Genomic DNA, 27,387 nt, shown 5'->3' with positions numbered 1-27,387 from the left:
GGTCGCTGTTATTGAGCAGTCGATATTACCGCCATCTGCTAACATCAACGTCAATTTAAACAAACGAAGGTTGCGGCAACAGCGGCGGCAACCTTCGAGAAAATTCCCTAGAACGACCCAACCTAACCTCAATTTACCCGTTTATCAACGTAACATTCATTCGCGTTTCGGGGATTGAAATCGAAGATGCAAAGTTCGAATTCACGCGTCCGAAAATCTTAATTCCCTCCTGCCGAGCGATGTTGCAACTGTAACAACGCAACCCAATTTACAAACGGACCCGGAATTTCTTGACGTTCTTTCGTCAATGCGTCCTCTCGTCATCTCAAACAGCCATCGTATATTCGAAATATCACCAGCGTAAAGCTCCGGCCTTTTTATACTCTGGTATATTTATTTTTTATCCATCGACGCCGAGTCAACTAGTGGGAATCGGAAATAAGTATTCACGTATCGCTGCAGGCCGTTCTTACGCAGGCTTTGGTCGTTCGAACAATGTACTCGACATTGATACATCGCAAGCGTTACACGTCCAGCTGCCCGGCAAGGCTCTGCGTTATGCGATAGAAGTTGTTGTTGCTGCTGCTGATGCGGTGGTCGGAAGTAACCAGATGAAACCAACCGAGACTAATCGTTGATTGGATAAATGCGTGTTTTCTGTGCCGTCGTATTATTGATAAGTGGATAAAGATTGCTCCCGCCTCACGAATACTAAAAACCGTCTATGGATTGGTACGTATTACATGTGTTTGGAGTGTCTGATCCCTGGTGCAAATTTCTACTGCTACGAAATTTTACTTAAAGAATTGTTAATTTTCTTTAAAAATTGTATTATATTGTAAATTTTTTACCGACAAAAGTTACGAAAATTTCATGAAAATCTACAAATTCTTGTGAGAATTTATGCATGTTTACAACTTTTTTTTTTTCTTGTATTAAATTTTACGAAGTGCTACAATTTCCCAAAAATTTTTTATAAAATGGCAGAAATTATTCTTACCAAAAAGGTCTCTCTCTCGTTCTACCTTAGTCTCTCTTCGTATCGCTCGCATTTCTTCGAGTTTTATTTATGCAGCATTGGTACGTACGTTGAAATGTGTACGTAAATTCCACATGCAAACATTTACCCGTGCGATTTACGAACACGCCGTCTCGTTGTATTACACTTTGTTGAAAATACACGATCGATATAACAGATAAAATAATTCGGAAAATTCGTCGGGCAATGATTAATTGTTTTTTTTTATTCCGCCTATAATACAAAATTACGGTGCCCAATTTTCTGTACGCTTGTGTTTTCTGTAAATTTAGTTAGCGAATGTTCGGAAATAAAGAGACACTGATCGAGGATGTTTATTGAACCACATGGCGCAGAATTGGGTTGTGAAACGCTTTGATCAGCTTTAAAACGAGATTAGCGTAAATAAATACCAAGGATAATAAATACCACCACTGGATAATTCCAATATAGGATTGCCGGTTTATATACACTTGAAAATCAAAGTCATTTTGCAGATCGAAACACTGTATCGTAATTATACTCTTTGTATAAATATTTGATCACTACATACATACTTTGAAGAGGTATCATTCGTCTTACATGCTCCGTGTTGAACAGTATTTTCACATTCATTGTGTAATTGCGATTGCGAAAGAGAGCGGAAAAAAATTATCCCGACCCGCCTGAAAAAACCGTTTCGATACTTGATTGTATATATATTATATGTATATATATATATAGACGTATATGATATAAAATTCCAAACTTTGCTAATAAAGTAAGAATTTTATTCCAGAGTTATAAAAAAATCTATCACAGGCATTGATACAAAGCGAGTGTAATAATTTATCGCGTCTCGAGAAAGAGAGAAAAGAAACAACTTGACATTTTTCTTTATCATTTATACGTATCGAAAACGGGATGAAGATCAGTGAATAAGCTTTTTATTTAGCGGCGTGGTATTGTTTCATGTTTTATATTGTGTACGTCAGTTTCACACTCGTCTGACATAAATTTATACATTCCTGCATATAAACCGTATAAATAATGTGGCTCGGAAAAACGAGCGCTTATCAATATTTTGCGGTTCATTTCACCGACATATATACGTATATATAGAGTTGAAATCCATTCCTTTTTCACCGACCGTAGTTATTATTAGTTTATCTCATCGTTGCGGCGGCAAAACATGTTTAATGTTGTTGCTCTTTTCCCTTTCTCATCTTTTTTCATCATTCTTGACAACGCGGCTGCACAATCGCAAAACTTGGAAAATATACCCGTAACATCGCGTATCCGTATAACAACAACAACAACAATAGTAACCCTTAGTTTAACCCGGAATTCAACACAATATTTTCACCTGCTGCTGCAACGACTATCTAATTATTCATGTTTTTCATTATTGTTATTATTATTCCCCATCCACGAAGAAATGTATAATAATTTACAATTCGTTGACAATATCATTATCATATATTTGCATATTGTACAAAATATGTGTAGTCGATGGATTTCGCACGAATTTGTTTACATTGTTATACATCGTGTGTGTGTTTTTTTTCTTAATATTTTATTGCTTATAACAAATGAGAGCTAGCTGTTTACGAAATTCCGGCAAAACCTTAGGACAGAAATAAATTTTATAAACGATAGCATATCGAATTTATAGATATACGCATCTTCTGCGCTTGCTGAAAACTGAATTTAACGTTATTGTTGATGTGTGAGGAAAAGAACGAACGAAAGGAATGAAAAAGAAAAAAAAAAACAAAAACGCACATACCGTCTTGTCGTGCGTGAAATAAGAAACGAAATCATCGTATTCGTATAAGGTGCGTTGGTGAAGAGATTTGTGAAAAATGAAAATAATTTCTATTGAATCGACGGTTCATTATCGGCTAACAAGATAAATTAGTTCGTATTCTTTCAACAATGTAAACCCCCGATTATATTATCAAATCACAATATTACCAGCGTACGACTCTGTAACAATGCATACAAGGGTTGTTTCGATCAAGGGTATTGGGGCGCGAAAATTGAGGGGTGGGAAGGGGATTCAGGGATAGAGAGAGAGAGAGAGAGGGTGGAGAATCACCCCCGTTGTTGACGTCATATCTCGCCTTCCTTCTCTTGCATGACGTAACGTCGTATCAAGGTTGTGACGTCAGAGAGTCGACGGCATTGCACGAAAGTGGATCGATCCTTCTCTCCCCTCGAACGATATATATGTGTGTGTGTGTGTGTGTCGGAGCATATAAAAGAAATTGTTCGACTGGCATAGTTTCCCAGATATATCAAAGCGCTTTTGCACAACAACCCCTTGTAATAATCAACGAATTGCCTTAGTTTTTCTTTGCGGTTAATTATCTGCATCATCTATGTTAAAATAATAAGCAGATGTAGGTATACGTACGTTACATATTCCATACATGACCACACAATTTGCTAAAATTTATATCTACGCCTGAAGGTTACCGCTACATTTATATGTGTATTAAATATCTATTACACAGCGTACCTGTTTATACATATATTGTATATACAGTGTGTCCCAATTTAAAAGACGCATTACGTTTTCAGCCGATCCGATTGTTCGGTTGGAAAATGTGTCATGCAAAAGTTGTTTGTTTCAGGACACCCTGTATAATAATATTTGTTTATACAAAGAGTACAAAATTGAAGTGAACATTAATTCGTTACGATAATTATTACAAACATGTTCATTCGATATCGATTCGTTGTACACTTTGTACATGCAATACCCCGATTCGGCTAGGTTGTATAATTAGCTTATCAAGATCTTGAATTTGTTTTTAAACGGTTAAAAAATATTTCAACACACTTCAGACCTCGTTCACTATTCATTTATCCTACGTATTATCTTCTTCGGTATCCATCTATTCACGCAAACTCGGGGACAATATTGTAAAGATGGTCGTTCGCTCTTCGAGCGTGTAGATTTGAACGATTTTAGAGGACGACGAGTTTTTCATTTGACACGCGAACTTTACCGTGAATCGACGGATCGCGTGTTCGATTAAACATTGAAATCAGGACTGTACCGTCGATGGCCACCGTGGTGAAAATAATCTATGCATCGGTTAATCGAGTCCAAAAATCAATCGAACACGACTCGATTGAATCGGTAGAAATCAATCGACTCATCGATTATTTCGTAGTTTTTTTGAAACGGTGCATTTGGAATCAAAGTTTTGTAAATTTCAGACTTGTTCTTAATGGCGGAAACGTCTTTTGATAATTTATAGTTTCATTCAAAATATCTTTCAATTTCGGGTGAAAATATTCATTCATCTTTCGCTTGTTATATCAAATAGGTATCTTAGTAAGTAAGACAACGATAATAATCGATACTCTAATCACATAAATTGACATTGCATCGCGTCGTTCATGGGAGTAGATAAACAAAAACCGATTGTGAGGAAAAATAATCGATTACACTCGATTAGTCGGGAAAAGTAGTCTATTTAATCGAAAACGTTGGTTATAACTCGTCGCTGACTGTTCGAAAGTGAAAAAACATTCAAATAGAAAATACAATTGAATTGGAATGTACGAGATCCTCCTTTTAAATCTGGCGAGATAAAAACCCGACCAATCGACCAAACGTGTATGATTTATAAATATGCAGCGAAGTTGGAAAAAAGAAGATAATTGGTCTTGCGTCCGTATAAAATGTACCAGCAAGTTGTGTTCGTAAAACACACAATATACTGTAAAATTATTTCTTCCTTCCAACACGTGAAACGCGTGTTTCGTGTGGTTTCATTGTACGAGTACATTTTACGTAATATCGTACCCCAGGCTACGTAATAGAAACAAAGACGCCTTCTGACGCTGTTGACTTCTGCTAATTAACACGTTGTGTAATTAACGAGCATTCGTACGCCCGAAGGCTGTGTTTTTTTTTCTTATCCTCCTCAGAAAACTATCCTACAACGTCTTTCTCTCGAGTTATTAATTATTCTCAAGGCTTCGACCAAAACTAATAATAATAACAACAACAACAACAATAATAATAATAATAATAATAATGATATATCAGGTATCATGAATGAACGAGGAAATTTTTCTTTTTATTTTTCACTTCAACTCGTGTAAACTTTTTTCTACCAAACGCGGAATATCGTTTGATTTTTAATATTTAAAAAATTTTTTTTTTTTTATTTATTCCCTTCTTGTCGTACTCGACGAATTTTCGGAGATAACAGCCCGCAGGGTCGGTCTGTGAAACAAGTCTTGGCCGATTTAGGAGGCTCGGAGGCATCCGGGGTCAGGATGGGTGGCGTCCTGCGCCGTGAAGGTATAACCTTTGACATTTCTACCAGACGGGTCGAACCTTCCCCGTAGCCGTAGGGTAGCACCGAGGAGGCGCTCTTATGCTCGGATCATGCAGCGGCTCTGTTCTCTTTCGGCACCGAATCGCGAATAAACCGATAGTAGTCCAACTATCCGCTCATCGCCGAATCGGCTGTTGAAAATTTAAAGCGTCGCAGAGTTTGACGCACAGCGCGAAACGTTGGCTGGTTGACGAGGATGACCGTTGAAAAAAAAAATTTGTTCTTTTTCGAAGCTGAAACGAGCGAACGGTAAACTTTGTTTAAAAAGCTGAAAATTCGCAAGAAGATAGGCTGAATTTGACAAATATTTTACGACATTACACCACTGTCGCAGAGTATTTGTCGATGATGCCAAAGTTGTGGGCGTTATGTTTCGATTATTCGAGTTTAGGTAGAATCGCGAATTTCACGAACTTCAAATCTGTTCTGAAACGCGGTAAATTATCACAGCACGAAAAACTCGGCTGTATGAAAAGTCACTGTAAAATTGACAGAGAGTGATTTTTCGGAAACGCATGAATAGATTCACTCTAATCAAATCTATACTTGACTCAGTAGCTGTAAAAAAAGGCTTTTCTTGAATCAGCGAATTCGTTCGACCGACTCATTTTCACTGAACCAACTAAATCGACATTTTATTTTTTTTTATCCGAGTCATCGTATTATAAAAAAAGAAAGCAAGGGATACTAGATTGAAGTAGATGGATTTCGTCAAAATCTATTTTGATGCTTCAAGAATTCCTTTCCCCCTGTATGCGTGTATACAGTTTATTAGCAAAGCATGCGGATGATTTCTCTCTCTCTCTCTCTCTCTCTCTCTCTCTCTCTCCGCGTGTTTGTATACAAGTATATGTAGGTCGTCTTCAGCAGCGAGTGCAGGAGGTGTATAATTAAGAGGTTCGGTAATAGCTGATGTAAACTCGGCAGCATCGCGACGAGGAGAATGAGGAGGGGGAGAAAACTTTTGTAAACATTGTTATCGTCGATGTTGTAAACTAATGCTTACACCACACCAATTCCCGATGTATCACGCAGTATGTCGGCGTACACGTGTACCTGACGAGACGTGAAAGCACGGGGTCCGGTTGACCCCGGAACCGACCCTCACGCATCATTTTTCGATTCAGCGTGCTTGAATCAGGGTTGTTTGTGCAAGAAAAATGAAGAATGATTGAAAAAAAACTTTGGGGTCTCACAGAGACCACTATTATATATTGCATAATGTTTCACTTTTTTTGCTAAAACCAAGATTGGAGTCTGTTTCTTAATTGTTACATTTTTTCTCAAAATTGCGCAGAGGAAATAACGTTCTAAAGTTGGCTTGGGTCTTGAGTAACCCCGTGGAAGTAATGTGGAAGTTTCCACGAAAGGCGGTGATGCAAAATTATTCGTCAACCAATTTGAACGTAGTTACATATTATTAGGTATACGGAATTACGGTGTTATAAATTTCGTACTTTGAATGTTGACTTATCTTTTTTTTTTTGTACCTTCTCCCTGGTTTTCACCTTCTCGAAATTGTTCCCCGCATAACTTCGTTGATGTTTAATAAATTGACACTTTTATAATGCCTTTATCGTACGTGTATAATTTACCAAATCAATTAAAATGTGTATACTACACTTTTTTTTTTTTTTGGTTTTACCTTTTATTACACGTACGCGAAGATAAATCTATTCAATCTGCAGCCGCTGGTCATTAATTTATTTTCACATATCGCGATGATAGTTAACGAGGTTGGTGAGCGTGTAATCAATACCTTTTGTCAATTAATTTTATCACGGAACAGCTGCTCATTAAATTTATATCATTATTACGAGAATAAAATATACTATTTTTAATCACAAACTGGAAAAGCTTGGATATCAATTTTTCATTTCAATAACTTTCTTATTAATACACGTACGCACGTAAAATCTTGCAGTAAAATTATCGTAAGCTCGTAAATTTGTATAATTAATCTGACAAATGCATTAAATTTGAAAAGTATTAATTCTCAATTCGACTGTGAACCTCGTTTTATAAAAATAGTTATAAAAAAAAAAAAAAATTACAACAATAACACAGCGACTGATGAGATTGACGAGAAATATCTGCTCGGGTAAAAACCCATTACGGAGCGGATTTTAACCGCGATTTTTGTCTTGGCGAGGGTCGAGGAGGAGCGACTTAAACCCAGGCAGGAATTCGTCCCTTATTCCTATCTCTGCGTAAGAAACAAGGTGACGCGAAGCGCGTATAATTTGAACCATTAATTAACGTTATTAACGTGTCCTTGTCAATAACTCGTGTTAAAACAATCGAGACAAAAATAACCCGTGAGAAATATCGGAGGAAATATTAAACTGAATTTAATTTCATCGTGTATTATTTTTGTTGAAATATTAAGAATGCATGTCTATATCAACATACGTATAAGGAATTCTACGTCACGTCAATCAAAAAATGACCTCGTATTTTTTCAATCCGTTCGTACTCTCTTTCACGTGAAACAAAGGTGAAAAGAATCGATACGAATTTTGGTGTTCGTCCGAATTACGTTTGTTTTCGAAAGTTACAAGACAATCGTTCAATTTTGATGCAAAAAGCGCGCGCATATCGGATATATGCTCTTTCTATTCGACGCGAAGACATCGTTTACAGTGCGCTCGGAAGGTGAACGAATAAGCTTTCGTAAAAAAAAAAAAGTAACGTTGAACGTCATTGAAAACCCCAATTTTTACAAACAATTCAAACGTTCGACGATTTTTACCTCATTTTAATGACAAGTTTTTGAATTGTAAAAAAAATAGTTTCGGGTTCCTTATTAAATTTTGTATTACTGGTAAATTTTTGAAGTGGGAAAATTTTCTCTCTCTCTCTCTCTCTCTCTCTCTCTCTCTCTCTCTCTCTCTCGCCACGGAGTATCCCGCGCTTTCTAGCCAGGCAACGCCCTTAACGGGTTGCCATGGTGGAAAGTGGAAAATTATTTTTTTCCGAAACACCCTAAATTATACACGTACCGATAAATTTATACTCGCGTATGGTTCGATCGTCGTACAAATGCGGGACACACTGCGCGCAGCCTTTTCCACGGGGGGATGGGAATCGCTCGTTTTTTCACAACCCTGTGAAAAATGCTTACGAAACCGAAGATCCGAACGCCGTAAAGAAGACGACGAGGACAGACGACGAAGAATGGAAAACAAACTCGTCGCCGAATTGATCATGCATACGTATATGTGCGAAAATTATTATTATTATTATTGTCAGTGTACAATTTTTATTTGGAGAGCCGCGTGAATAAAAATCAAAGAATTTTTTCACTCGTCGAAAGTATACCGCATAGTATATATAAATCATGTTTGGAGTGAATATTATTCACGAAAATATGTACACATAGATTATGTTGTATAATTATATAATATGCAATTATTGATTGAATAATGAATTTTGATATTAATTTTCCGGTATATACAGCTTAACGTAAGAGGTTGGTTTTTAATTGTTCTTAGTTTCTTTTACTTTCATTTCTGTTCGTGAATCGGACGATTGTTTATGGATTATTTATTATCCACCGTCGAGCGTCGACGGCGATACCTGCACGTAAAGGAAATAAAAGATACGAAAAGCTACGTTACGCGTACGTCAGAGTCGATTTGAAGCCGGTTCAAGGCTGTTCAATAATTTTTTTTCTTCTCCGTTCTTCATACGTCATCGAAGCGTGATGACGCGTGCACGAAGTGACGTTGAAAATATTTCGAAAGGCCGAAGGTGTCGCAGCAGCAGACACTCGCGGGATTTTACACTTTACGATCGGACCTGCTTTTGCAGCGTCTTTCGGGGATTCGGTCGGCTTTTAAGAGCCTTTTGAAGATGGCCGATAAGCGCCGATCGTTTTCGTCGATAGTTGATCTTTTCTGATTTTTTTTTTTGTTTTGTTTTCTTTCAGACGCGTCACCCGATTTTAAGGGTTAATTAATTAATTCATGTTCCGTGCTAGTTTTCAACCATGCATATAATATTCAATGTTTATAATTTAATATACCGTTTTAGTGTACCAAGTCGATTGCTGTATATTATTGTCGTATATTATTCAAGGCGTTCATTAATCAGATTTCTGTACTTTCCGGATTTCGCGTAATTCAAGACACTAGCCTAGCTGCAGAAAGGATTAAAGTGATGGTAAACGGAAAAAAATTGAGAAGAAAAAGTGACTGGATTTATAAATAAATGAGATAGAAAAAAGGAAAAAAAAAATTACCGAATCGACGGCGTAATTGTTGTTAATCGCTGAGTTTATTAGCGCCGGTGAAAATTGACGGTTAATTATCATCGTTGTGACGTTGCAACAATCTGCGGCAAGGATAGATTTCATTTTTTATAAGTAAGTCAATTTTTCAACTACTACGTAACTTTATTCGCCGATTTTTAACACGTACATGTATATATATATATATATATATATATATATATATGTATATTACTGAGGTGGATTCAAAAGGATTGCCTGCACGAATTAATAATTCTATTAATCACGTCTCAACAACATCATGTATGATATATAATATGAGAGTGTGTTTATATATGGGACATTCCATGTGAACTCGACCAATCGAGACAAAATCAGAATGCTCGAAACGAAAAATATGATTTTTGAAAATTGTTTGAGATTTTTTAAGAATGCCAATTTTTTAACGGGTTCGAATAATCGTAGAAAATTAACGGTTGTAAGTAAAAATCTGAAATAAATTCAGGAGTGCTTTTTTGTGATCCGAGAATCGTATAAAAAATTCTGAAGCACGTCAAGAATGGTGAGGGAAAATCATTGGTCGAGTTGGCGTGGAATGCCCCATATGTATAACGAAGCGTCTAACGTGTACTCGGAATATGAGAGTCGAAGGTCGTACGACTTAATGAGATTCCTCGGGAACTTTAGGAGTAGAGAATTTTGAAGAACCTCGTTTTCTTGTAACACATATTTACCTCGTCGAACTCTCATGAAAACCCTTATTTCGCGTCGAATCGCGGAGAGAAATTTTTAGTCGCGATTACTGTACAAAGTCCTTGACTATGTGACGCATTTTCATCTTTCGTCGATACCGAAAAACATAATTCTGGGTAAATAATGAAAATTAGATTTTCCGTTTTCAATCAAATAATCCAGTAATTGTTACTATTCTTTTCAATTACTGTTACCGTTACTATATATTTTCTTGTAACTATGTATCGCGATAGCTTGATGTTCGCCGAACAACGAATTGATGTTAATTAAAATAAAATAAATAAATAAATAAATAAATAAATTGTTCAGTTAACCAAAGAAACTAATTTTGCGATGTAATTGTGAGAAAATGTAGTATCGACAACCTTAATCCCAAAAAATAATTAAATTCACATCGTTTTCTTGTAATTTTATTATACGTACAAGCAATTCCGAACATTTTCATTTGACGCAGAAATGGAAAAAATATTGCAGAGATTTTACGAAATCGCAATACTAAATCCGTAGCAATTCGATTCTTTGACCCAATTTCAGTTCGTTCTCATACTCGCCAAAATTGTTGCGCCTTCTTTCAATGCCAGGCCTAACACACACACTGCGAGCTATCAGATACATGCATACGCGGCATGAAAACAAAACGTGTTTGGTCTACATGCCTCTATATGTGTAGGCGCATGCCCGACACGGGAGTGGTTTAACGACCTGAAAAAAAAAACCTAAAAATTCTCAAACCTCGTGAAATGTCACGTCAAATTTTACTAACGAACTTGAAAATTTTATTTCTCAGGATAATTAGTACTTCGGATTTCAACAATAATACAGAATATCGATACTCGCTTATATGTAATTTTTTTTTTGGTCTTTTCACTTCAATTTGCAGTCTCTTGTACGAATAAACCCATTTAACGTAAAGTGCGAAACATATTGTCATATAATTTATTAAATATTTGAAAAAGTCTCGTTCCAAAATTTTTTTAATACACGTATAGATGTGGATCGTCAAAAAGGTCGTGAAAAAAATCCTCGGTTTGTCTCTAACCCCTCAAAAAAAAAAAACAAAAAACCCCCGTTAAACGTAACGATTTCCTGGTCGCCGAAAAAAAGTACACACCCTGGACTACGACGGTAAGAGTGGTAGTTAGTAACGTTACGTCCGGCAGTTTTCTCCTCCTCCTCCTCCTCCTCCTCCACCTCCACCTCCACCTCTTCTTCTTCACTGGGTGTCTCGCGTCGCGGAGGGCCGATCAATAGACACAGGGAGAGGGATGGAGGAGGGAAGAGGAGGATGAGGATCGGGAGGATGAGGATCAGGATGAGGATGAGGAGGATGAGGAGGATGAGGAGGAGGAGGAGGAGGAGGAGGTTGGCCGGGCCGGGGGCGTGATACACGCGTACATCGTCGGTCGTACCCGCGGACCTCGAGACCCGCCGAAAGCGGCGCCGGAATCAGAAGCGTAAAACCCTTCGACGGCGTCGCGTCGTTCTTTCTACCTTATTTTCAAATATACCCAATCGCGAATTTTCGAACCGTTATCAAGCATATCGCTGCAATGAACGCGAAACATTGTACGATGTTTATAACACACCCTGCGCTCGTACGATATACGGACGAATAACATGCGTGTCGTACGTGTTACACGTTGTTTATTATTATTTATTTACGTATTACGTTGAATGACTGTATCGACGATTATTAATCATTGTGTATGTATAATTTACACGCGTCAAAAACTTTTACCTGCTTATTATACCTACTCTTTTTTTATCCCCCCCCCTCATCCCCAGCCCCTTCAATATTCGTATCAGGAATTTAATTTTTCGCGTACCTGTAGATCGGATGATATGATGATATGATCGATCGATATAAATCGAATTCATTACCTGATAAAAGATAGTGAATAATAGTAAATTTTATTCACTTTTTTAAAATTGGCTCATACGAGTAAGAAGTAATTGTTGTTATACATAGAGAAATTCACACACACACGCGCACGCAAAGTGTTTTAATGTGATCGTTGGTTTGTTCGCTTATTATAAATCTACAACATACGTGTGTAATAATATGGACTTAATCACGCGCCGAATCTGCGATTAATCGACAAATGATAAAAGGAAGTGATTTTACTGGTGTCACCTAAAGTGTAAAAGATATACTGTTTTCGTTGTTATTATTATTTTTTGTTCTGCATTCTTTCTTTTCTTTCCCCTCTCCGACAAGGTGAATACACATAATATATATATTACGGTATTCTGTCAGTTTACATTAATTAATGTATAATCTACTTATCGAATGATATAACAATGTGCGAAAGATATACGGTACTGGTATTTCAATTTATGAAAGTGTGCGTGTGTGTATTTTTATTTTTTTTTTTACTATGGAACATTTATCACACGATTTGGGCGCGAGAATTTATCATCGCGGGAGAAAGTGAAATATAATGAAAAAAAAAATTCTGTTTTCTTACAGCGAGTTTGAAATTAGTTTTAATTTATTCGATTCTCTCTTTTTCCTTCATTTCGGTGAGACGTCGGCCGAAGTCGTTACCGCATCATAATTAAATTATATCTCTTCATACTATGCTTAAACATGTATTAATTTGTCTAAGAGATCGTTGGCGAAGAATTTTTTATTTCAAAACCATATCGATCCTGAATCTTTTTAAAATATCGTTGATTGCGTTTTCTCTTCAAGAAAATCTCGGGGCTCCGGAGAGAAAGAGAGAATTATGAAAACTCACTGATCCGATTTCTTATTTATATGAATATACATATATATATATATACATATATATACACACGCATATGTATGTATTTGGAGTAATACGATAAGAGTGAGTATAATCCAGCAATACAGAGATAATCCGATCGATTTTCGACGTCTGAAAGATGTTTTGTAAAGCCTGCAGACTATCTCTCTCTTTCTCTCTCTCTCTCTCTCTCTCTCTCTGCTCTCATTCTCTTATATCCTGCGCGTATTTCCCTTTCGTTTTGTACACTCGCAGTCAATTTATCTTTCGCTATTCCATACTTATGTATTTATTCCTTTCCCCCTCTCAGTTTATAATGTTCCATTGTATACTACACACAATCATACACACACACGCACACAACCGTTCAGCAAGCTGTATGAAAATTGTCCGAATTCTCTTCTGCTATTATTATAGACAAGAGAAACGTTTAAAATTGGCTGCAGGAAGGATTGTAAATTTTGTGTAGAGCTCTGGACACACACACACACGCATGCAACTGCAAAGTACGTAAATCTCAGCTTGTTTATCATTTGGCTTTCTTCGCTCAAATCTCACGCCCGAATTACTGTACCAGCAGTTTTAATATAGGCATATATGGGAGGCCTTTCACACCAACTCGTAGTGAACGTTTGATCATGATATTTTTCCATCTCACCAAGGATTTTTTCTACGTTAGCACGACCCGTGGTACGACCCTTGAAAAGCTTCCAACAATTTATACAAATATTTTTCAATCACTCCTCTTTACCCTAGGATTTTTTGAAACCTGCCTCAGAAACACCCAAATCGACTTTTATGAAAGGAGAAAAAAAACCGTTACCGAAATGAATCATTTTCACGCAATATTCAGAGTAGAACCTCATTTTTTTCTATGGTTTAAACAATTTTTTTTTTTTTTTTTCTTCAGAACACCTGTGAAAAATGATAACTCAAAAAGTGTTGGAAATTTATTTTTCACATGTACGAGAATAGAAAAAAACGATTTAGAAATAGAGATAACGATGTGAAAAAAATCGAAAAAAACGATATTCCATTCTGAATTTTGCGTGAAAATATTTCATTTCGGAGACCGGATGCTTTTTTTTTTCTTGTTTCATAAAAATCAGTTTGGGTTTTTTTGAGATAGGTTTAAAAAATCATTGGGTAAAGACGAGTAATTGAAAAAATTTGAAAACATTCTCGTGGGCTTTTAAAAGGCTGTACTAACGTATGAAAAATCCTTGGTGAAATTGAAAAACGCCGTGGTCAACCGTCTACTGAGTTGGCGTGGAATGCCCCATATGTACACCTATGTACGTACGCATGTATGTATAAATAGATGTAATAATTTACGTACATAGTGTGTGTATATATATATGTATACTACACCGTGAGTTGATAATTCAATCGCAGTACATTAGCTTGCTTCGTTGATGATGATAACTCAATTATGAAATGCACCAGCTCTTTGGTGTAATAATACGTGTGTGTCGGACAGCAGCAGCAGCAGGCTAGATATTGAGATGCATATTTACCGTATACGTACCTATAATGTATGCGTGTGGAACTAAATAATTGTTATTGTACGTTGTTTCTCAGGAGCTGAGAATTAGCAACGGGTTATAATTTATATTCATATCCTTGCCGAAATTCCCTCAGTACGTATATCTCTCTTCGTGTACAATTCACAGCCGATCTTCTCCGTTACTCGCAGTATAAATACATATACGTTTTTTACAACACCTCATCATCCTGCGAAAATATGCAGTCGCGGCTGCTTATTTTATTTTATACGAACTGCCGGTGATCGACGATTTGTGTAAATCTTTTTTCATCGCCTGCCCTCATTCGCGAACAGACGTATAGTACAGAAGCGAATAGCGATGTGTCCGTGTAAAAAGATCGATCAACGGATCTGCTCGGTTTTTTAAATTAGAAGGTATGAAAATGATTACAAAAAAACGGTTCAACTTATGTTATATACGGCTTATACCTCGGAAGCTTCGTTCCAATTTTCTTATCTTGTGGAAAAATTGTACAAGTGATTCACGGATTTAGGAATCATTTTCAATTATACCTACAAGTATAGAAAAGAGCCAGCGATTTTCGGATTTTTAAATGTCTAATGTTATTTTTCTCCCTTTTATTTGTTTATTTATGTCTCAAAATACTTTCACATATGAAATACAAAAGCAAAAACAGGCTAGCCTCTAATAAATGTATAAAAAAAATTAACGTAAAAATCCAAAGCATAATAACAGGAGGTGAAAACTGAGCGTTTGAGTTTACGATACTTTTAAATTAATTTTACAGTTTCATCGTTAATGGAATCTTTCATTGACATTCTTCCGTATTAGGTTCCACGGGCGAATTTTGTCTGACGGTGTGTATTTTTTTCATATTCGTCTTTCAATAATTTAACATTACACGTGAGCAAGTCAACGTTGGGTAAATTATATTTTCAGACCGATATTTAGGGCAGAAATATTAGCGAACGTACGTACAGGGAATTTAAATTGCATGAAAGACTGAGCGTACTCCCCAAGGCACTTGGTGTGATTCACAGGAGGCATAAAGAAGCTCGAGTACATCTACACGCATACCTGTACACAGAAATATAGACACACACGTCCCAGTCTCCAGAAGCCAAAAGGTCGTTCGGCACCCTCGACGTCTGGCTCGTATTTTTATATAAAACACATAACGTGTTGCGTGCACTATGTGTCTTTGGTAATACAGAAGCTCCAAATGTTACGGACAATGTGTATCGCGGTGTGTAACTGGCGATGAAACTAATTGCGCTATAAGTATAATTGAGTTGTTTAATCTCTGCTTGTTTCACAGAAATGCACGGATGATCGAACATCATCTTGATCAAAATGTTGATAAAAGAATATCGGATACCTCTGCCTTTGACGGTGGAGGAATATCGCATAGCTCAACTTTACATGATAGCGGTGAGCGGATAAACCTTTGCGAAGGTTTTTTACATGCACGTGTAATTCATTTTCACATATTTATTGTCTTTTAGAAAAAATCACGCGAAGAAAGTAAAGGCGTGGGCAGCGGCGTTGAGATTCTTGTCAACGAACCTTATACCAACGGTCCAGGTGGCAACGGACAATATACTCGAAAAATATACCATGTCGGTAGCCATTTGCCAGCTTGGTTCAAAAGTCTTTTACCAAAATCGGTTCTCACGACGGAAGAAGAAGCTTGGAACGCTTATCCTTACACAAAGACACGCTACACTTGTCCGTTCGTTGAGAAATTCTCTATAGAGATAGAGACCTACTATTATTCGGACAACGGATATCAGGAGAATGTTTTCAAACTCTCCGGCAGCGATTTGAGAAACAGAATCGTGGGTGAGTCGAATTTCGTAGGACGACGTTGTATCCGTCGCTTGACCATCAAATTTGTATGCTTAATAAAGTGATTTGCTGTGCGATTATTTTAGACGTCATCGACTTGGTCAAGGATCAGTTGTACGGCGAATATGTGAAAGAAGAGGACCCAAAGTTGTACGTGTCGGAAAAGACGGGTCGCGGACCGCTTACAGATTCATGGCTGGAAGAATACTGGGCGGATGTGAAGGTAAGGATCTCAAGCGAGTCTGATCTGTGCCCAAAGAGTCGACTCTAAGTACACGAATGGTTATTTTCTAGGGAAAGTCGCAGCCAACGCCTTCCGGCAAATCGCTGATGTGCGCCTACAAAATATGCAGAGTGGAATTTCGTTATTGGGGAATGCAAACTAAGTTGGAAAAATTCATCCACGATCACGGTGGGTCTTGATAACCATTTTTGCTTGGATTAATTGTATCGGATGCGATAAGTTTAAGGAATAAGAAGAGAGGTTTATGTTGTATCATGTTTGCAACAGCGCTTCGAAAAACAATGGTTCGCGCTCATCGTCAAGCGTGGGCTTGGCAGGACGAATGGTACGGTTTAACCATGGAGGACATAAGAGAAATTGAGAGGCAGACGCAACTGGCGCTACAGCGTACAATGGGGGCTGGCGAGTCGGGAGAAGATGCGGCGGACGACGATCAGCTGGATGGAACGGGCAACGTATCCTCGTCTCAAGACAAAGATGTCGCCAAGACTCTTGCCGCTACCTTGGGAAGCATAGAGAAAAACGAGGACCCCCAGAGTCCGGCTTACCTCAGAAAGCAATCAGACATTCCAGTTATCAATACGGCCATGAGTTCGGAAGGTGAATTAAGCCCCGAGGACTCGCCGACGGAATCATCTGCTCCCCGGTAATATAAAGAAGAATAAATCAGAAATATGTTTTCGATATCCGATTAGGATCTTTGTTACGTTTTTGTTTTCTCTCTCTCTCTCTGTTTTCACTTGGCAGACTCATCGACGAACGGAGCGACGTCAAAAAGACATGGAAGAGGAGTAACCCGTCGCTTCATTCGCCGAGTTCAGCTAAAAGTTTTGACATACAAGTAGCGAATTGGCGCATGGAGAGTATCGTCAGAGAGTCGGAATCCGGTAGCGAAGATGAATTCTTTGATTGTCAAGGTAATTTACGGTTCACTATGTGCGCATTCCGAAACGCATGGCAATGATTATACCCATTTCATATTATAGAATAGGAGTAAGAATTTGGTCGAGCATCGATAGTAAAATAATTGGATGATAGCTAGACAACACAATTATGTTCAAACTTGCATCATTTTTTCAATCGATCGAGATTGTTTAATTTACGTTGCAACGACTATTATCCTTATTCGTTTTCTTTACGAGTTCGAGAAAGACGAAGTCGTTTGAATCCTTGCCCGAGGCGATGTCACGGATAGAGGGACGAATATTTGTTGAAAAAAATGATGCCAAGTTTGCTTATTTGCATAATCAATGCGGCATATAATGTAGCACGAGTTAGCATTGACGGATTTGATTATTCAGTTTCTGTCTTTTTATGTGTACTCTCTCTTTGTTCTCTGTCGCACTCCGATACCACAGCTGGGTTCATAATACCTACTATCCACAAAGGTAGGCGATGTAGGTAATAAAATATAGTATAATCATACAAATCTCAAAGACTACGATGCAACTTCGTATACATTAATAAATTATAAAGATGATTAGCAAATCGAATCGAAAGGCTTCTTTCCAATCTTGGATTAACATTTGTATGGTAAAGAAATTTTACTTAAAAAATAAAAAATAAATTAATAAACAACCGACCAAGCATTATCGGATTGATATTTTCTGTAAGATTTCAATGTCAAACTTAAATGCAGAGCATGAGACAAAAAAAAAATAAATAAATAAACTTCGCAGCCGCATGCGCCCGCATGGCTAAAAACACACACACGCAATACACTTGGATTCATAGCTTTTCTGTACCGATGTTATAATAACATAAACTATCTTTTGATCGAGATAGTTGAAATTGTCGATAGTATGAGCGATTGAGTACAACAATTTTCAAAATCAGAAACTTGTACACTGTTAAAGAGCACTTTCGTTAGTAATTGTTGATATCCATTCATTCTTTATTCAGAAAGTTGAATCATCATTAGACATTTTCTAGAAACGAATATCTAGATTGACAATATTTTTAGTAGATAACTAGAACTAGCAAATAGAGTTAGTATTATGTCACATAATAATAGCAATAATAGTAATAATAATAATAATAATAATAGTAATAGTAATAGTAATATACAAAAACTGGTACATTGTAAGTAGAAAGACTGTGAAAGTAGAAAAAAAAATTTACATTTCTGATTACACAGAGGACTTTGGAGATAATTCGTCATTAGCTAAATGGAGTTCTTTGGATCTTCTAGCTGAAGAGGACGACACGGTTTCTCCGACTGCCGTGACAAGCAATAAGCAAGGTAATTTACAGCTAAAAGATTATCGTCACAATTATTACACTTATCCAGCTATCTCTGCGTCTAGACCCAACTTCGTTTATCCTTGCAGAAGACACAATATTTTCACATTCGTACTTGCAACGCGTGGCAAGCGAAAGGAGCAATAAGCGGTTGTACATTAGGTCTTCGGCCAGCATCGACGTGTCCTGCCCAGCCTCGCCCCAACATTCTCCAACGAATCAGCCGTGCAGAACTACCGTTCTGCTCATTGTCTTACATGCCGGAAGTGTTCTAGGTGATTATTACAAACCTGCTTTGTTCCAAACAGACAGAAATACGTGTAAAATGAATTTATACCCTTGACTTCAGATGCCAATGTCGACTTGACGGCGAAAAAGTCGGACATCACTACCTTTAGAGGGGCCTTTGAATCCGTCATGAGGCAACATTATCCCAGTATGGTTGGACACATTGCGATTAAGTTTGTTTCCTGTCCCTCCATATGCACAGAAGTTCTCTGTATTTTGTCGAGGTATTTTTCGATTTGAAAATGTTGCTTGTAATAACTGACGATGCATTTTTACAAAAGAACGTAACGTTGATGTGAAATTTATCTTTCAGCTTGAGCCCTTACAGTTTTGACGTTTCTCCGTCTTGCACCGACGCTCCGCAGGTGACGCACGACACAATTCCTATCGGATCTATTCCATTGCTCGCAACTTGTAGTCCGGATTATCAGGATTCGGTGTCAAGAGTTGTGAGTGGCTCGAATCAAGTATATCAAGAATTTATCAAGAGCGAAGAGGGACGTGGATTCAACGGGCAAATATGCTTCGTCGCCGATTCGGTTGGTTCGATATTAGGATACGACACCCTCTGCCGATCTTTGCAATATCAGTCTAGGCACGACAGTGAGAATAGCATTTTAGAAAATGACAATCAAGTAGGCGAAGATAACGACGGAAACGAGGATGGTAAACATTTGTCGGCTCCCTCTCCGAGAAGAAGGTCTTCCTCGACAAGGTAAAACAAAGATAGATACCTTTTTAATGTTGACGTCGAACCGTACCGTGCTTTGCGATGCTATTTTTCGTTTTTCTTATTTCAGCGATAATTTCAACCACTGCAAATTAGACTTTGAGGTCGGTGAATTCTTTATGTTTGGAAGTCCCTTGTCTCTCGTCCTAGCGTATAGAAAGATATCATCTACCGGAGACAAAAATAGTAACATTCCTAGGCCACTGGTAAATCAGGTTTACAATTTATTTCATCCGACCGACCCAGTCGCCGCTCGTTTAGAACCTTTGATTTCTGCAAGGTTTTCACTTCTCCCTCCAGTTAACGTTGCTCGATATCAGAAGTACCCGCTTGGAAACGGGCAACCGTATCATCTGCGTAAGTATTTGCGAAGGTATTTAAATCCCCGATCGATTGCTAGATTTACATTCGATTTTAGTGGAGGCTGTGCAGACCAATCCGCAATTGTTTGTCGATGGTTTGAACGTGCCAAACACCCCTATGCCTCATATGCGAAGAATGTCCGAGATATCTCTGCAGAGTACGATGTCCGGAGTCGTGGATAACATCCCGTTGCAAGCGATAACAGCCCGTAAGTTTCTAGCGTGTTTGATCGGAGAGAATCTTAATCGTCGATCAGAGCTTTGTAATATCGTGAAATATTTCAGTGACGCAGAAGTGGTGGGGGAATAAGAGAATCGACTATGCTCTGTACTGTCCCGAAGGTTTGGCCAACTTTCCTACAAACGTGTTACCCCACCTATTTCACGCCAGTTATTGGGAATCTTCGGACGTAATCGCTTTTATATTAAGACAGTTGGGGAGGTTCGATTTACCGATGCTAGGCAACGAAGAAAAAGAACTCACATGCTTCCGTCCAGGGCAGCCCAGAGAGAAATGGAATAAAAAACGAACGTCCGTTAAACTTAAGGTTCAAATTTTCAGCTTATTGCGGAGTTCTATACCTCGGTTATAGACGAATTTTAATTTTTTTTTTAAAACAAGCTTCGTGTAATTTTCAGAATGCTGCTGCCAATCATAGAGCAAATGATGTTATAGTGAGAGAAGGTGCTCCTCAAGTACTAATAGCGAGGTTTATGTACGGCTTCTTAGATATGATAGCTTTAACAGGTGAAGAATTTAAAATTTAGCCAATCCCGGTGAAACGAATGATTGACGAATTTTTTCGCGTGTCTTACAAATCAGCAATGACTAATTTAATTTCAGGAGAAAAAGTAGACATACATGTAATGAAAGACGCGCCGGCGGGCGAGTGGACTTTTTTGTCTACCGAAGTAACGGACAAAACTGGTCGAGTCGCGTACAAAATTCCCGACGAGAAAGCACTGGGCTATGGAATATATCCTGTGAAAATGGTTGTTCGGTAAAGTAAAGCAGCAGCAGCAGCAGCGAATGACGTTAACGAGTCCCTTTTATATATGTAGTGATAAATGCACACGAAAACTTGATTACTGATCTACTCTTGAAATCGTTTTAGCGGTGATCATACTTCATTAGACTTTTTCATGGCTGTGATACCACCAAAGACGGAATGCGTTGTATTCAGTATCGACGGCTCTTTCACTGCTAGCATGTCCGTGACGGGTAGAGATCCGAAAGTCAGAGCAGGCGCCGTTGACATAGTAAGGTACGTACACGATTGGTTCGGAAACTTTGAATTGAACAAGCAGTTATCATTCATCGACGAATGTTTCGTTCTGTAATCAGACATTGGCAAGAACTGGGATACCTGATTATCTATATCACCGGACGACCCGACATGCAACAGCAAAAGGTAGTTTCCTGGCTTTCGCAGCATAATTTCCCTCACGGCTTGGTATCCTTTGCCGAAGGTTTGTCGACCGATCCTCTTCGACACAAGGCTGCGTATTTAAACACGCTGATTCAGGTGAGACAACCGATTACAATCATTGACGATATTCTTTCGCCGCTGTTATCGCATCAAAGTATTTTCGGTCCGGCAGGAACACGGCGTGATCATTCACATGGCTTACGGAAGTAACAAGGACATAAGCGTATACACGGCAATAAATTTGAAACCGAATCAAATATTCATTGTTGGAAAAGTTTCAAAGAAACATCAAGCATTCGCTACTATACTCTACGAAGGCTATGCCGCTCACTTAAGCGCTCTGACCGCGGTCGGAGGTTCCAGACCGGCGCAAGGCAATGCTCGAATGGTAATACCGAGGGGTCAGTTTGGTCTACCGGGACAGAATGCCTCGTTACGCCGTCGAAGGTAAAATTAAACTCGAAGCTGAGTCGTATATTCGTTAAGGATCTTTGTGTCACACGAATTATTAATCGAATAGAAAATTGAAGTAATAACTGTGTAGCCACTAGCTGTGAATATTTAATATAATCGTTAGAAAGTTATCGGGCCCCTAATAGTTGCAGAATATTTTTAGTGTAAAAAATTTTGTCTGATATTAATTGTTTGAAAATTTATTATAATTCGAATGATTCTATTATATCAGTTGGAGGCAAAGTGTCACAAGATTAATCACTTACGTACACGAAGACCATCTGCTTTGAAATTTATCCGCGCAGATTAGAGTCTTGTGCATTTGTCCCAACAATTTGGGCAATATGTGTTTTAAAGAAAAATGACACAAACTTGTCAGAAAAATGTAAACGGGGATAATCGATGTGCCACATTGGATAAACTTTCTTTAGATAAGCCGATCATGGAGCATGGCGTAATAAGGTGCTGGAATTTTGATGCGGGCACCGAACCAGCGTATAAAAACCATCTGATTACGTCATGACTTATGACTGGATTTATCGCATATAGCTCTGATGATTTAAATGACGTACTTTGTCACCGTAATGTTACTCGGAACAATAGGCCGCGGAATCTGATTATTATCCAAATTCCGGTTACTCGCTATATTTTATTATTATTTAATTGGAGCATGCTATTCGTTGCGTGAGTGAGTGAATGTGAGCCTCGGCTCTGTTCCAGTAACGACACAGCGGTCAACTCGCCGGCACGCAACAGCGTGTACTTAAAGCGGAAAGTCTACCTTAGTCACATCTAACACAAGCCTATTATCTATCTGCAATTAACTTATTCACATTGGTAACTATTTTCTCTGTTTCTCTTCCTATCTTGCTTCGAAATCCCTGCAAATCCTACTCGCGCAGAAAGATCAACCTAAATGAAAAATAACCGACTAAAATTGTCTTTCTATCGGTATATCAAATTCTCAGCTTGGACGATCGGAGGTATTTTAGTTACGTACTGTGTAACTTTTAGAGCAGCCGTTTCCAACCCGTCTTCTCAACCGCGAATCCCAGGTTGGGAAAGGCTGCTTCAGACAACGGGATACAGAAATTACTACAAGTTTTCTCGTTGTAAAAAAGCAACGAGTCGTGCAAGCAATCGTGATTAATATAAATGAAAATCAGTCGAGCAGCGAGGGTCTTTCTGCTAGGAATATGCTGTCACCGCATTTTGCTTACACAGTAGCAGCCGAATGCACTTTAGTGTAACGAGTTGCTTAAAAGGATATTGATTGCAGGTACCTGTTATGAAGATATGTCGTGCGCAGCGTAGCTACTATTTGCTCCCACCAACAGCTGCCTCTACCCTATAATCTGATTTACCGTTTTACTATCAGCCATATTTATGTCCAGGATTTGTGGTTAATCTACCGATTATATATCTCAAGGATAAACTCTTTATTGCTTACTCCCGAAATGAACTGGTCTCACTTTATCCACGAAGGTAAAACAGGATCTGTCCGTGTTGAAAAACTTTTTAGATGAGTGTTCAATGTCTAGATAACATCTGCTCGTACAAATAAACACTGTATAACAGTTCAAAGAAAAGATTAAAATAATCAAAAAAATTAAATCAAAGACCATTAAACTATAAAAAATGCATTGTGGCATTTAATTCATGCACGATGATTGTAAAATAATAACTTAAAGGAATAAAAATAAAAATTTTGGCACACCACAATTCGCGGACATACAACGTATAACTATTCCTTTGCGTTTTTCCATTTCCGATGAATTATATTCGACGATCTTTCACCAATTGACAATGAATGATCACAGCGCTGAAATCCACGCCTGCAAAATTACAACCCGACCAGCAAAACTTTTATCTGCAACTGTTCTTAACAGCTTTCGGTCATATCTGATTTGGATAAAAGCATTTGTAAATAAATATTTCCTGATATCGACTCGAATTAAAGAAAAAAATGAATTAAAAATATGCTTGATTTTAAACGCTTCATAGCTGTACAGCAATATTATTTATAACACTTTGTTTTGCCTTGTGATTTACTTCACGCTATCGCATTATTCACACCACTCTTTGTTTCGTAAAGCCTAAATTCTCTAGCCACTAGGGTGACTGTTGTTCAAACAAGATCAAATATCTGATCCAACAATTATGGCAACATGCAGGAAGACGAGATTTTTGTGCTACGTGTTAAAACTTTCATTTCTTGACATAAAGCGATAAACTCTGCATGTCCTAAATATTATAGTCTTCTCAGAGTGCGTAACTGTATTAATTTCATTACTCCGGTAATGATTGTTCATATTTTTTTCCCCATTATACAAAATTTTCCATTCTTCGTTTGCTAAGCAGAGCGCGATTCATGTCTAGGGACTCTTACTATTCCTTAATTACCGTCAAATATCTCTTGACGATTTACAAACGTGCATTTTGTTATACTATATGTATTTTATTACACACCCCGTACATACATATATGTGTACCGAAATGAATGATACGGTGAGAAGTAAAAACCATAACTGGATAAAAATTTAACTTTAATGTGAATGTATCCATAGAAGGGGCACCGCTGTTTGTTTGCATATGTCGCACAATTACCAATAGTGCACTAACTAGTCGTTACGTTTATATGAAAAAAAGTTAATAGACAGAGCTTGAATGCAGGCTCAAGCTAATTAGTGCGATCTCTTCGGTCTAGGCTTTATACGCAACACGTACGTACGCAGCATTGAGTCAAGTTACCGGAGTAATGACTGATAAATGTCCGTATCTTAACTCGATCCTGTGTGCAAGAAAGCTTGAATATAACTAAGCGTTACTCCACAGGTCGCATGCCGAAGAAACCCAATAACAATTATCATTCTTCTTTCACGGAGACTTGACTTTTGAAGCACAGTTAACGAACCAGACCAAAGAGTCTGAGAGAAAAAAAAAACGGCTTCTCACATTAAACATTTGACTGTCTGTTTTTCTGTGGAGTAACGATCGATCGATATTAAATATTAAATTCGTAGCTCTTTCAGATCAGCAAAACGTGCAGTGTCGCATCCGTTGATGGGTGATGTGTGCGTCTTGGAAAGAAGCACAAGCGTCGGACCACCGCCAGCTTCGCAAGTGCCGCAACTGAAAAGAACGATGACCCAGGACAAGCTCTGACGATTCGCACGCTGTCGCTCGTTTTTCGAGTCGAGACAGCAGAGTCAAATTGAAAAGTAATATACGTACAGCTGAACAGAGAACAAAACAGTTCTCGTCACTCAGCTATCGTACAAAAAATACTTGCTGCGGATAACAGCAAATATATATACATATATATATTTTCTTTTCACGTCTCTGACGTACGTACTTATTTTTTTATGCTACTAAAGAAGGTTTAGCATAGAAATTTTATAAATATTATTTTTTCTTTTTTTATCGCGTCTCCCAACTAATAGACTAGGGATTATCATCTGTTGTCATTCGAGGTTGTCGCAGAGTCTCTTAGGGCTCTTACACGTTCAACTTGCTGCCACATAATCTGGAACGGTGTCCATTTAGATACGCTTATACCTACCGTAGGAACTTTTTGAGTTTGTTTTTGGTGTTGATTAGACATGTATAAATGATAACGAAATGAATCGGTAATAATTATAAAATCGTGGTAGATGATTATTCAATTTGCGTATTAGTTTGCAAGTTGATATGCTAGTCATTTTTCAATTATTATCTAACGAACGATGCAACGTTACAAATTGTAGAATTTTGATCATCAAGATAGTCAAACTTCGGATATCCTTGACAGCTTGACTATACATCCATGCATACATACATGCATACATACATGCATACAGGCATACATACATACATACATGCATATATAATGTAAAAGAAATTTATAACGACACGGCATCGATGCATTGTAGCGTGTAAGTTGTGAAAACTTGTTGAAACTGTTACCTGAATCTCCCTGTTGTTACTAAAGTAAATCGATCCTACCGATGACGTTATATTGTAGAGATAATTTATAACGGTTTGATCATTATCAAATGTTAAATACCTAGGTAAGATTTTGTTTTTAAATTCGTAGCATGGTTTTGTCGAAAAAGCAGTCACCCCTTCGACTGGTCAATCATAAGCCAACATATTACATAGAAATTAATCGTAATATCACTATCGAGCAAATTCATCACTGTTTCGTAGAACAAAGATAAATTATTTACGTGGGACCTTGTGGTGAATGCAAAAAAAATAATCAACAGCTGTTACATAAAAAAATGTTGGCATAATGACTGAATGATGTTTCGTCACGTAAAGCAAGTTATATTCGATCCTCTTGGATAAGAAAAAGAAAAAAAAAAAAAAGAAAAGAAAAAGAAAAAAACGCGAAAGCACAGCTGTACTATAAATGTATCAATATTTAGTTGTTCTCCCAAGTGTGTTGCATATAACTCTATCCTCGGAAGATATAGTATTCGTTGTTATTGCGCGTCATTATATTGAGATAAAGAATCAATAGTCCAGATACCTGCGGTTAGCTATTTGCATATACATGTGTGAGAATTTGAGAACAATGAAGAAAATCGTTCCAAAAATTATCGATGCAAAGTCTTGGTTGCAAGATGAAAAATTTTCTTCAAAATCAACTTGTTATCGAGATTCTGTTTCGAAAATCTGAACGTATCCAGAACTGTGCCGTATTTGCTATTACATATTCTATACCGTGACGTATGAGAAGTTAATTACGTACCGCGTACATATTGACTGTATTCTAACTTTAGCGATAAGGTACAAAAGTAGCTCTATATATTCCTATGTCCATACGTGATTGCAAAGTATTTTAATTATATAAATGAACGATTACTATCAGTGATAATAAAAGTTATATTTTTGTTAGTCAGACTTACATATTGTTATAATTATTAAGTGAACGGTATATTATTCAATGCGACTTGGTTGTTGTCGGAAAATTATTAATTTAATAACGTTGACTTAATGCTGTTTCATTTTATTGACAAATCATCCAACGGTTGATCTTTAATCAAAACTGATCTACCAAAAATATGTACATGTACTTGGATTTTCTTAGAAAATTTAAATAAATTCAGAAAGATAGACGCTTAAAAATAATTTCGTCGCTCTTTTAATCTTCTTAAATACCTTACAATGTGTTCAAAATATCACCCTGTACCCGCAATGTTTT

At 37.6% G+C, this 27,387-nt stretch overlaps 1 protein-coding gene across 11 annotated transcripts; it reads left to right on the top strand.

Annotated features, from left to right (window-relative positions):
- Positions 1-173: 173 nt before the first annotated feature.
- Positions 174-27,343, top strand: LOC124182499 (protein retinal degeneration B). Of its 11 annotated transcripts, XR_006870778.1 has the most exons (23): positions 174-732; positions 15,922-16,034; positions 16,109-16,445; positions 16,538-16,674; positions 16,746-16,863; positions 16,963-17,341; positions 17,443-17,612; positions 18,054-18,083; positions 18,833-18,937; positions 19,026-19,211; positions 19,286-19,448; positions 19,538-19,939; positions 20,025-20,311; positions 20,373-20,525; positions 20,602-20,864; positions 20,956-21,064; positions 21,161-21,317; positions 21,432-21,581; positions 21,662-21,842; positions 21,919-22,193; positions 22,920-23,036; positions 23,479-23,684; positions 25,232-25,367. XR_006870778.1 is itself a non-coding variant. In XM_046569855.1 (22 exons), the coding sequence occupies exons 2-21, from the start codon at positions 15,957-15,959 to the stop codon at positions 22,993-22,995; spliced, it is 3,756 nt and encodes a 1,251-aa protein (XP_046425811.1). In that variant the 5' UTR covers positions 174-732; positions 15,922-15,956; the 3' UTR covers positions 22,996-23,036; positions 25,232-25,365. The 11 variants fall into 11 exon arrangements, 10 of the variants coding, with proteins under 10 accessions (XP_046425811.1, XP_046425810.1, XP_046425809.1 ...); XM_046569855.1 differs by lacking the exon at positions 23,479-23,684 and having other exon boundaries at positions 25,232-25,365; XM_046569854.1 differs by lacking the exon at positions 25,232-25,367 and having other exon boundaries at positions 23,479-25,225.
- Positions 27,344-27,387: the final 44 nt, after the last annotated feature.

The sequence above is a fragment of the Neodiprion fabricii genome, chromosome 5 (assembly GCF_021155785.1).
Source record: "Neodiprion fabricii isolate iyNeoFabr1 chromosome 5, iyNeoFabr1.1, whole genome shotgun sequence".
Taxonomy (NCBI): domain Eukaryota; kingdom Metazoa; phylum Arthropoda; class Insecta; order Hymenoptera; family Diprionidae; genus Neodiprion; species Neodiprion fabricii.
Note: the sequence above shows the minus strand (reverse complement) of the source record. Positions and strands in the feature narration are given on the sequence as shown.